A 12,693-nucleotide genomic window follows, 5' to 3' on the forward strand; every position below is an offset into this window, starting at 1 on the left:
AATATAATATATGATGATATATGATATTTCATAACAGGCAAGAGATAATTTTGTAGCTATAATTACAATATTGAACTCTAGGTAGCGTTTGGAAATACGGAATTGATTTCGTTTTCATGATTTCAATTGTAGAAATTCAAATGTTTGAATTCAATTCCAAATCCAATTCCAAAATTGCGATTGAGAAACCCATGGAATTGGAATTGGAATTGGGCGAGACGGATATGGGTCGAGGTCATTGGATGTTTTATATTTGAAAAAATTAAATATTGTCTCGAAAAATATTTGCGATCGGAAAAAATATCATAAAAAAAGATATTTTGATGAAATTTTTATCACAAAATAAAACGTAAGAAGTGATGGAATTGAAATGACTACCATATGGTACGTATTTGAGAACCCCAAATTTTAACTAGCTTGGAATTGATAAGGAATTGAGTCAATTCCAATTTCAAATTTTAGGGATTTCCAAACACTTGAAATATCTCAATTCCGGAATTCAATTCTAATTCAAGGTTCCCAAACATAGCACTAAGTTATTCCTAATAAGTAGCCACTTTCGCGATTCGAATACCGAGTACCTACGAAGGGGAGGGGGGGGGGGGGTGAATCACAAATATTATCATACAACTGGTTGTATAAGAGGTATGTACAACCGCGTCAAAGTTATCGAGCTCTCACACAAAAGTTGTTGAGTTATTTTTCAAGTTATTGAGCTATTTTACGAAGTTATTGAGCTTAATAATTATTATGTTAGGCTCAACAACTTTGTATCATAACTCGATAATTTTGTTAATAGAGCTCGACAACTTTGTAACAAAGCTTGACAACACTGGAATAAGTTGTATATACAACAGGTTGTATAATACATTAACTGGGGGTGAATTACTCAATTACATACGGAGAACTATTTAAAATCACTCCTCCGAGAAAAAAAAAAAAAATACTCGGTACTCAAGAATCATCATCATTTGGGCAGCATCAGTAATCACAATGAAAAGCTTGAAGCTATGGCGGACAATCCTCCGCAGAAACCACTACCATTACCATGACCACTATCATCGCCTTCGCTTTCTCCCATCTTTACCTCAATCTCTCTCCTATACATCTTCATCTTCATCTTCAATCCCTCACCATCTCACCAATATCTCTAATCCTTACTTCCTCCTTAATTCCTCTTTCCCCCAATCCTTTCGCTTTTTCTCCGAAACGACGACGTCCGGAGCCATTAATAGAAGCTGCTGGAACTGTAGTTCGGGTCCCACGTCGGAGCTGTTTCTTGTTTGCGATTCTTGTGGTTGTATTCAACCAATTGATCATTCTCATGATTACTTCCGCATTTTTGGCCTGTCAGTTTTTTCTCTCTTGATTGAAATTCAATTTTGCCGTTGCGTTTAATGCACTTGTTCTTTATTTTGTTGGAGTAATTGCAGCTAATTGTTTGTAGTTCAATTTGAACTTTTTGTGAATTTTTTTTGTTGGTTTATGTATTCCATTAATAGTTCGCCCCCTGGAAATTCTCGTCTCCTAATAATAAGTTCTGGTTCTGCTACTGATAGTAGAGATTTTAAAGGACACATTTCTGGGAAATGTTTGAGAAAATGAGTTTTTGATAACCCTTCTTTTTCTTTCCTCTATTTGTGAGTGTCAAAACTTCTGTGTTGTCCCACCATTTCTTCACATTGTTCATGCTAATTCTTGTTCTTTGTAAAAAAATTCGAGTTTCGCTGTCATGGTGTAAAATTAAACCTGAAGGTTACATTCAGAACTAAATTGCCCTGGAAGGGCTTTTACCAATTACCAGTCAAATGTCAATTAAGTTAGATCAATTGCATTCAAATGGGGTGGTTTTCCTCCCCGTTAAGTCGGTGAGTTCTTTAAAACGTGAACATTGTAGTAGCAAATTCCAGTGTTTTGTATGCTTAGCTTGTCGAAAGAATTTTGCGGCTAAAGCCTCTGTGTAGAGCAATTACTGTGTCAGAATATAGTCTATTCTACTTTCAAAGCGTACGAACCCTCTTATGTCTAGCCATGATTACCATCCCTATAGTACCGTCACTGCCAATTTACTAAGTTTACCTTTGGCATTTTGGCTAATTGAAACTTTACAGGGAGAAGAAGTTTGATATTGAGGAGGCCAATTTGGAAGGCAAGTACAAGGATTGGCAAAAGAAACTGCATCCTGATCTAGTTCATTCAAAATCTGAGGTTTGCTCTATTCCTCGTTGTAATTTATTGTTTCTGTAACTGGTTGGTACCAGTTTTGGCTTATACCATTTACTTTGTTATCAGTGGGAAAAAGAATATGCGGCTGATCAATCTTCTCGTGTAATTGACGCGTACAGAACACTCAATGATTCCTTGTTAAGGGCTATATACCTTGTGAGTAGAACCGTAATTTTGGAATTTTTTTTAAGTGAATATCATCCTTGTTATTGCTTTTATTGTTGTAATTTTTTCTTAGAGGTTTAGCTCGTCCAAACTTCTTGGTTGATCATGGATTACCGGTATATTGGTTACGAAGACTAGACTTGTGTTGAATTAGAATTAGCCTTTTAATACTGCTGCACTCCAAAATCATATCACTTGCAGAACGTGTTATGGCACTTAATCTTATGCAAGCAAACAAAGTTTTATTGGTTTCTTGAAAAAAACTATCTATTGGATGTCAAATTGTCAACTAGGGATACTATAGTTTGTTTTTGAATAGAGTGTTTCTAATATAACAGCATCAGCTGAGCTAGTAGGTGCTTGGCTCATATTTATGAAGGTAAACGGAGTCCATTACCAGTTTTGCTTTTTATGGTATCAATATTACTTGCTTAATGGTAATCAGTACCACTACCTATCACCACATTTACCAGGGAGACCTCCATGAGCCTTAGTTTTTATAGTGTTAGTCTCTGCTAGGAGGGGAGGGTCTGTGCTGATCAGGCGCAAGACGTGTGGCAAAAGCGCACACCTCATGCACGCAAGAGCATTGTATTTCACTTATTACTTGTTGGGAGGTTAAAGAAGGCTAACATGTAAAGAAGTACAGCTAGGGTAGTGAGGAAACATGGTATTCTGTATTAGCCGGCTTGTAATAACGATTGCGAATGTTACGAATGCAACATAATGTGGTCGTAATTCAAAACCGTTTACCATATGGGTTGAATCTCCACTTCTTCGTAAGATGTGATATTTAAGTGCCATGTTCATAGTCAATCTTCTTTTTCTTATTACCTTTTTTTTTTCTACAAACACATATACATTTGCAAATATAAAATTTTCCCAATTTCTCTGTTCCAAAATAACTTGTATTATAGATTAGATCTTAGAAATAGCTATAGAGTAACACGTAATGTAACGTAATGAAAAACACGTAACAACGGCTCAAATTTCTTTTACGTAATGTAATGAAAATGTTTTTTTTTTTTTTTTTTTTTTTTTTTTTTTTTATAGCGCATTAAGGATACGAGGTGAAGGCAGGCACCTCTTGCACACAAGGAGCAATGTTTTGGCAAAAGTTATTTATATTTTTAAATTAATATGTGCAATACTACCTACCACTTTTTGGATGTGATAAAGGGCTAACATGTAAAGAGATAAAACGACAATTGGCAAAGGAAAGACATAATTAAAGAACGGCACAAAAAAAAAAATGGAAATTGTGTGATAGTGCACTTCCGCTAACTACGCCTTATGCACAATGCACCCCATTTGTTTTTTCTTGTGCCACCATGAGTTTTGCTGCACGAGGTACTCTTTCCTAAACTAAGCTTGGAGCTACTACCCCTACTTGAATTCCCCAACCGCTGCTAGGCTACTATCGTCCACTCTGTACCTACATAGCTAACCCTTACACCAAGCCACCAAGGCACCGTGATCAACTGCAAAAATATACAAAGCAAGCAGTTAGTGTTGTCGGTGAGGGATACTTATGGAACCTAAACAAAGTGAGGGGCACAGCCCGACCTTAATTAATAGAGTAGTTTAAAAATTCTGAGTTAGGGTTAGATGCTGGCGATGACTCTCATATGGTGGGATTGCGGATTTGGAATATTATTGAATAAATTAGAATCGCTCACCAAGTTGTATACGCTTCTTATATTTGTAGTTATGAGTCGTTCCATATTTTATCATGTATAGTCTCTGACGTAGAGGTACACCGTACACACACACATCTGACCGACTAGCCTTACTGTACCCTAAGTGAGGATAGGCACTGCTGTAATATTTGTTATTGTTGTTGATGCAATGGTAGTATGGAAATCTATAGAAGTCTGTGTCATCTTATAGGTCAGAATCGCAACAATATTTGGTATAAATTTGGTATTTTATAGAAAGGAAAAATGCTATTCTCGCATTAGAAGGACAGTGGTGTTTTCTAAGTTAATTCTACATGCATGGTTAAAGTCATGGATAGACCACAAATGACTGTATATATTTTGGTTTTATGGATCTTTGCCAGATTTTGTTTTTGGAATGAAATATTAGAATCAGATGTAGTAGTTTGCATATGGTGGTTCTTTAATAGATTCTAGTTTTTTTTTTTGTTAGTTGTCATCATGGGCTTGCATATCATTTGTCTTTATTATTTGTGAAAGTACTTGGTCTCACTTTGTTATTTGTGGGTATTGTTGTTTTTAGATGTTTCTATAGTTCATTAAAAGAAGTAGTCGTGGAGCATCTACAGCACACAATTGGCCTTTTAGGTTGTGTTTCGAAAATTGATGCCATGTTTCTGCTCCCGTGAATTTGCTTTGGAGACGACATTTGAAGACAAATATGATGTTTAGATGACACCTATTTACTCCCAATGAGAAGCTGTTTTCCCCAAATTATCATTACTGTAGTATATCTTCTATATGATGTCAATGCTCAAGGGATCTCACATTGGATATTGTTTTTTTGTTCTTTTATGATTACAGATGAAGCTCCATGGTGTTTATGTCGGCGAGGAACAAACAGTTTCAGATCCAGATTTGTTAGATGAGGTGAGAAAATTTTTAATCATGCCTTCATCTACACTATATTTTCGACATTTTTTAATTGACTATCAGAAAAACCATTTCTTCTAGATTCTGCGCTCTATATTTCTGTTGAATATTGTGATGGTGCTTGAAGTGTTGCAGAATTACCTCTGTATAACAATGCCTGCGGCTACTTATAACAGTCAAAGGGCTGTTGTTTTCCATTCAAATTAGTATGAGATTCCGTTGGGGATTTTTAAACAAAATAAAATTTGCTTCACAATAATCAATTATATACTCCCCAAAAAAAATATTTCAGTTGGAAGTTTACCTGACCCCTGGTTTAGAGTCCTACAATTATTATACTCCAAAGTGTGGGTCTAGTTTTGCCAATTAATCTAATTTGTTATTGTCTGACTGCGGTAGGCTTAAATTAATTCGTAATTTCTGTTCTGAAATACTTCTGCATAGTGGTAACTATTATGGCAGCAACAATTATAGCATAAAATGTTTTTCCTGGTCACATTGGTGTATGTTTGGAGTTTCTGATGACTGAATCAATAGAAATAACTTGTCCACCCAAGTAATTTCATCCCTTATCCCTATTGGATAACCTTAAATGGTTGATTCCATTACTAATTTCCCATTTTCAGAGTGAATATCGAAAAAGGTGATCAAAAGTTATAGGATCTAAATTATACAATATATCTTGCCATCTGCAGATAGCTAAGAAAGAAATAATGTCTGATATCTAATAATTTCGTCTTTCTCTAGCTAGTCAATTGAGCTTTGGCATGGTTAGTGTAGAATATGACTATATGAGTACATTTATCTTTCATTTACAGATTATGGAACTTAGAGAATCTGTTGAAGATGCTACTAGTTCTCAAGTTCTAAAAGAGATCCAGAACCAGGTAATGTTTACTAAGTACTAGTCTAAAATCATAATTGGGCAGAAATATTGAAATGATTCTTTGGTATGTATCTGTACTTCTGCATAATTGTTACTTGTCTTTGCACTTCGAAAATGGTCATTCAGAGTCAAGTTATTGGGGATTTTATGCTCTTCAGGTCACATTGGGTTGGGTTGGCCATTTCCGGTTTAGTTTTGCTTTGGGTGTGTTATTATTGCGGCATGTCGGTTAAGGTGATTACGGGTGGGGTCAGGTTATTTTTAGTTGTGTTATTTGGGTTTATTCCATGTTTTTTTTTTTTACCAAAGTGGGTTAATTGACTTTATTCCATGTTATGCAGATAAACTTAGGTGTAGCCTCAACTTAGTCATTGTGTGTAAATCTTGGGCAAATTTCGTGTTAGGTACCCAGGTCATCACAGACTGGGTTAATACGGTGTCCCTCAAAGTTCATGCCAACTACTACTCAATTTGGTTTTCTGGTCATTTCGTGTTATTCTGTTCAGGTCTCAGTTCAGATTAGTCAGCTCGGGTCTGTTAGTTTGGGTTAGTTTGCCAGTAGATCGCTCTCTCTTAAAGGTGCGAGGACAGTGTGTATGTATGCACAAGCAAATGTGGTATATCGTTTGATTTCTCGCTTCTTCCTTCCCTGTAATACAACAACATCAAACTGTTGAGCTTTTGAGGACCTAGCTGAATGATTTTCAACTCAATTGGCTCAGGTACATGAGAAAATGAAAGAGTGGACCGAATTGTTTGGAAGAGCATATAATAGACAGGATACTGAAGAAGCACTAAATGCCATACATAGGATAACATACTACAAGCGGGCCAGTGAAGAAATTGTGAAACGCCTCTGATGCTGGTAATGCAACTGAAATGCGTCAAATGACCTTGTGCCATGTATTTTAATTGTGGATCTGAAAGTAAGAGCTTGGTGATCCATCTTAGAAGATGGTTGGCAGTAGCGGTTTAAGGGAGATTCGTGTGACCATGTGCCCGTCAAGCAAAGGGTGGATGTCAGGGTTGTGTGTTCATAGTAGGCAGCAAGAGTATTCTGCAAATAAGATCAATTAGCAGATAGAGAACAGAGTTGGTGGGGGTATCAGCATTTCCCCAGTTTTTCAGACAATCAGACCCAATGGCCAATTATGACCTCTCTAATGTACCTCTGTAAAACCCCATTTATTCAGGAGCCTCTAGCGAGACATTCCCAAATAAATAGGATTGTTACTATTTCAGTTGTCCGAGGTAGTGAATAACAAAGTAAAGCAAACCAAAGTACTTTAATATAAAATTTAGCGATTAAAGGTTTTATTACAATTTAACCAATGCTAAATAAATTGAAATAAAATTTAATTATATCTCGCAGCGGAATTGGAATATTAAAACTATGTGATCTAGACTTCTAGGTAGACTGACCGAAATCCTCACGCATCCCCATGAGCTTCCAACTTAGCTAACTCAAGTATTTGTTAGTCAATCTCCTTCCCAATAATTGGTTCATCACAAGTGTTTACATAATACACTGTCAATCCAACAGTTGAGTAGGGATAAATATTAACAACAATAATTAACAATAGATAATACAATTTCATACACATGACACCACTCCCTTAACAACGTGCTCCATCTCATGACATGACACACCTCTCTTAATAACGTGCTTATATCACCATGGTACCTCTCCCTTAACAACGTACCGCCTTTCCTTTGGCAATAGTACCCCTTCCTCAACCACATACATATTACAGTTCATCTCAGAGTACAACTCCCTTAACAATGTACATTTGACCACACCACCTCCCATCACAATTCCACATACATATGAACAATCAACAATAGTAATTAATCTAATCTCATCATAATTCCACATCCACAATATTAATATTAACAACAAGGCACAATATAATTTCTCCCTTCCCAACAATTACAACAATATCAATATGTAAACAATTCATCTCAATATAACATCCACTATAACATACAATAACTTACACGGAACACATATGAAAGTTGAGTAAGATTTATCCCTACCTGATAAGCAAGTACTCCAAATAACGCAATCCAATTGTTTACGCTCCACGACAAATCCGTCACCTAGATAAATAGTAATTATAATTACTAATTATTCTAATTATACAAAATATAAAACAATTGAACTAATTTTTATATCTTACTATTCATTAATTATAATAACTAATTATTACTTAAAATATCAAACAATTACTAATTATTCAAAATCCGTCTTAAAAACCCGACTCAATCAACCTAACCCCAGGAACACCCTATATAACCCATCCCAAGAATTAACCCACAACATCCAGCCCACGACATCCAGACCACACGACATTCAGCCCCCAACCCCACCATGGTCAGCCACCATGCTTACCCTACCTGCCACGGTATTGTAATACTACGTATTTATGAGTCTTGGGGTACTCTATCGAGTAGGCCTTACTCTGTCGAGTAAGGGCGAGTTGCAGATTAAAATAGTTTCTGACCTGTTGGGTACTCGATCGAGTAACATGGGTACTCGATCGAGTACGGGGGGCACTCGATCGAGTACCTTAGCTACTCGATCGAGTAGCCGGTTTACGGGGGATGATTTCTCGGGTTTTGTTAATAATGTGATTAGAGTATATAATACTTCCGTCATTGTTCTTAAAACACTTTTCAAAACCTAATTACTGTCAAGAGAGAAAACAAAGTACATTCTTCGCTTTAATCGCATTGTTGGCAAATCCCGGAGCTTGGAAGGTCGGATTTCACCTTTCTTTATACCGTTGTGATCCTTGCGTCGAGGGTAAGACCTGTATACCGTTTTTATAATGTTTCTTTAAAGTTGGTTAAACCCTAATTTGGGGAATTGGGGGTTTTGTAGTATGTTATACTTGGTAGTGATTATATGTTTGTATGTTAAGAGAAGGATTCGTAGAGGAAGCTTTTTGATTTCAGCTGTGAGACTGTCTGACTGTTGTGCTTTCCAGGTAGGGTTTCCCTACTCAGTAGTATTTACAAAATATGTGGTGATTGTGCTGTAGTTAGTGATTGTTGATTGATTCAGACGGATGTTGTTGTTGTATTGTAATTGTGGTTGTTTGTCTCTGGTTCTCGAGATGCGTTCTCGGCTGAGTGGAGTCACTTGCGGGAGTGGCTTCACGCCCTTGTTTCGCCCTTCGTGGAACCCGCCACGGAAGAGGATGTGCACATTAATGGGACAGGGTTATCGCTCGGTATGATGAGCGGGGATTTGGTGGGTACAGTGCGGTCCCCCATGGCGTGGTGGTCCAAAGTGGACGGTCGGTGATGGAGATTGATTGGAGTGGGTGATTGTGTGTGATTTGTTTGAGCTATCTTGATTCTTTGTATTGTTGGTTGTATATAATTGTGTGAATAGTACTCACCCCGGTTTATTGTTTTAAAACTGCGGTGATCCATTCGGGGATGGTGAGCGATATTGAGCGGTATGAGTTGAGTCTTTGGGATAGGCCGGGATGTGCCACGATCTGATGATAGAAGTCTTCCGCTGTAGCTTAGTAGTTTTCATAAACATTTCAGTTAGATTAGTAGACATTTGATTTGAGAACATGTATTCGTATTTTGGTTTGGTTTTTGGATTGTAACCTTTCACTAAAGTATTTCTATTTAAACGTTGTTTCATTATTGTTTATTTGATTATCATTGCCTCGGATAACCGAGATGGTAACATCCTTATACCTAGGTGGTCCTGGTAAGGCACTTGGAGTATGGGGTGTTACAAAATGGTATCGAGCCGGGTTCTGAAACTCGTAACCAATGAACCTAATGAATATAGGGAGTCAATTAAAATGAACCCGGGGTAAAGGTTGTAGGAGCTAATGCAAAGGCTTGGGAGACGTCCTAAAGTCGCGAACTCGCCCTACAATTTTGAACCGGTCACATGGGGGGAATATATGTCAAGTCGTATGTGTTGTTTGTTCGTTTGTGTGTGGATGTGAGGAAATATGTTGTAATTGTTGGATGTTTGTAGTAGAAAAGTTGAGAATATGAATGAAGGATTGATGAGACATAGAGAACTGTTGTTGGAATGAGAAGCATGTTGGGTGTTTACTATGTGGCAATTGATAACATGATATAGTTGTTTGTTAATTGTATGAAGAGTTGAGTAGCATAGTATACTTAACTATGATATGATGTTGTGTTTATAAAGTTGTTTTACATGTTGGGATATGTCATAACATGCGGGTAGCATATTCGAGTTAGCATGACTCGATCGAGTGGGTCTGACTTGATCGAGTGGGTATTTGACGATTTTGCAACCAGAATCGAGTTTTTGGGCACTCGATCGAGTACCTCGGGCACTCGATCGAGTAGGGGGTCACTCGATCGAGTAGCCTGGCTACTCGGTCGAGTATGTTAGAGATCAGAAGGTCTGTTTGGGGTCTGATGTCGAGGCACTCGATCGAGTATGGTGGGCACTCGATCGAGTAGCCTCTTACTTGATCGAGTAGGTTTGGGCACTCGATCGAGTGTGTTCTGGGCAGTCCGCTTTCGTGTTTTGAGGTTTTAGTGTGTATGTTTATATCTACCCTTTCTTATATAGTTTCAAGATGCCGCCCAAGATAAACGCTTACTATGCGAGAGCTGAGACCATGAACATAGATGATGTTGTTAAGATGTTGGAGCACCAAGATGCTCTCACTGAGGCTTTAAAGAAAGTGAATAAGGATAAGGATAAGGAGGTTGATCACTCTAAGATCAGTCTCTATATAGCGAGGTTTAACCCAAAAGAGTACACGGGAACCGGGGAACCAAAACTTCTTGACAACTGGCATCGTGAGATGGAGAATATACTAGACCTGGTTCACTGTCCTGATGAGATGAGAGTAGAACAAGTTGCGTTCTATCTGAGGGAAGCAGCTGGTAAGTGGTGGGATACGGTGAAGGTGAGTGCTAGGGAGATGTATGCGAACCAGGGCTTACCTGCTATACCTTGGGAAGAGTTTCAGAGGGTTATGAGGAAGAAGTTTGTATCGGAACATGTGAGGAGTAAGCTGAGAGAGGAGTTTGATGGGTTTAAGATGACATCTGACATGTCTGTGGCTGAGTACTACAAGCAGTTTAATGAGAAGTCTAGGTATGCTGAGGATATGGGTTTGAGTGAGGAGAACCTGGCGCTGAGGTTTGAGAGGGGGTTGACCCCTAAGATCATGAATAAGCTACCTATAAGAGTCCTTACCGGTGTTAAGGAAGCTTATGAGAGGGCTGGGAGAGCTGAGAGGTTGGTGGAGGTGGCTCAGGAGAGAGTGAGTGAGAAAAGAAAGGCTGAGAGTGAGGGTGGTGGCCAATCTAGTCATAAAAAAGGCAACCACACCCAAGCTAGAGGGTTTTCTTCTGGGCCAGGATTCAGTGGCTGGGGCTTCCTTTGGGCGTGGCCGTGTGAGTGGTAGTGGTAGTTGAGGGATGACCTGCTATGGCTGTGGTGGTGTGGGCCACAAGAGACATGAGTGCACGAGTGCACCAGGAGCTTTTCAGGGATCGGCTCGGGGGAGCTATTCTCAGGGACCTGCAAAGAGTTATGCGAGTAACAGACCAGTGGGTCATGGTCTAACCGGGGAAGTCAGAGCTATCAGGGTGGAGGTAACCGCAATGGCGGTAATTCCTATCAGAAACCAGCTACGAACAACAACACCAACCAGGGGTAGGGTGCTAAGCCAACCACATCAGTCAGTACTGTCCAGGGAGGTGGACAGAAGACCAGTGGAAAGCTGTTCATGATGGACAAGAAAGCAGCTGAGGAGGATGCACATGTTATCACTGGTACTTTTCTTGTTAACGGTATTCATACCTTTGTTTTGTTTGATTCGGGGGCGTCTCAGTCGTTTGTATCTTCGAGTCATGTTAAACGGTTGGGTTTGAGGGTATATGAGTCTGTAAGTGAGAAAGTTTTTATACCTTCGGGTGAGTCTGTATCATGTGGGAGGTTGTTTAGAGATGTATCTATGATAGTTGGGCAAGTTGACCTACTTGTAGACTTGCTAGAGTTTCCTTTTGACGGTTTTGAGATGATAGTCGGGATGGACTGGTTAGGAAAGTATAAGGCTAAGATAGACTGTCATCAAAAGAAAGTGTCTTTGAGAGGGCCTAAGGGTGTTAGTGTGTCTTATCGTGGGTTTCTAGTCAAACCCAAAGTTAAGTTGATTGCAATTGTCACCTTGAAGTCTTATCCGAGGAAGGGATGTCCTTTGATCTTGTGCCATGTGAGAGATGACCTGGATAGAGAGTCCGACGATTGATCGGATACCGGTGGTGGGAGAGTTTGCAGATGTTTTTCCAGAGGAGATTCTGGGGTTGCCACCGAAGAGGGAGATAAATTTCACCGTTGAGTTGAAACCGGGGACGGGGCCAATCTCTAAGGCACCGTACCGGATGGGACCTAAAGAGATGGAGGAGCTCAGGAAACAGTTAGATGATCTGATAGAGAAGGGATACATTAGACCTAGTGTATCGCCGTGGGGAGCACCAGTTCTTTTCGTGAAGAAGAAAGATGGGAGTTTGAGGTTGTGCATAGACTACAGGGAGCTGAACCGAGTGACGGTGAAGAACAAGTATCCTTTGCCAATGATAGATGACCTGTTTGATCAGTTGAGTGGTGCATCAGTCTTTTCCAAAATTGATTTGAGGTCGGGGTACCATCAGGTGAAGATTAGAGGGATGGACATACCAAAGACAGCCTTCACATCGAGGTATGGTCATTATGAGTATGTGGTGATGCCGTTTGGGTTATCTAATGCACCGGCTGTGTTTATGGACTTGATGAACAGAATCTTCAGACGGTTTTTA

The 12,693-nt window shown here is 39.0% G+C and overlaps 1 protein-coding gene across 1 annotated transcript; it reads left to right on the plus strand.

Annotated features, from left to right (window-relative positions):
- The first annotated feature begins 876 nt into the window (after positions 1-876).
- Positions 877-7,104, plus strand: LOC141606492 (iron-sulfur cluster co-chaperone protein HscB homolog). The gene is made up of 6 exons (XM_074425643.1): positions 877-1,349; positions 2,112-2,208; positions 2,293-2,382; positions 4,914-4,979; positions 5,801-5,869; positions 6,591-7,104. Exons 1-6 carry the CDS (start codon positions 994-996, stop codon positions 6,726-6,728), a joined length of 816 nt encoding a protein of 271 aa, XP_074281744.1. The 5' UTR covers positions 877-993; the 3' UTR covers positions 6,729-7,104.
- Positions 7,105-12,693: the final 5,589 nt, after the last annotated feature.

Source organism: Silene latifolia, chromosome 1 (genome assembly GCF_048544455.1).
Source record: "Silene latifolia isolate original U9 population chromosome 1, ASM4854445v1, whole genome shotgun sequence".
NCBI lineage: Eukaryota > Viridiplantae > Streptophyta > Magnoliopsida > Caryophyllales > Caryophyllaceae > Silene > Silene latifolia.

What these genes read in the sequence shown, in the direction of transcription:
- LOC141606492 (XM_074425643.1), top strand. Translation starts at nt 994, where the DNA reads ATGAAAAGCTTGAAGCTATGGCGGACAATCCTCCGCAGAAACCACTAC. An exon ending in TACTTCCGCATTTTTGGCCT is followed by an intron (nt 1,350 to 2,111) that starts GTCAGTTTTTTC and finishes GAAACTTTACAG; the next exon opens with GGAGAAGAAGTTTGATATTG. An exon ending in ATCCAGATTTGTTAGATGAG is followed by an intron (nt 4,980 to 5,800) that starts GTGAGAAAATTT and finishes TTTCATTTACAG; the next exon opens with ATTATGGAACTTAGAGAATC.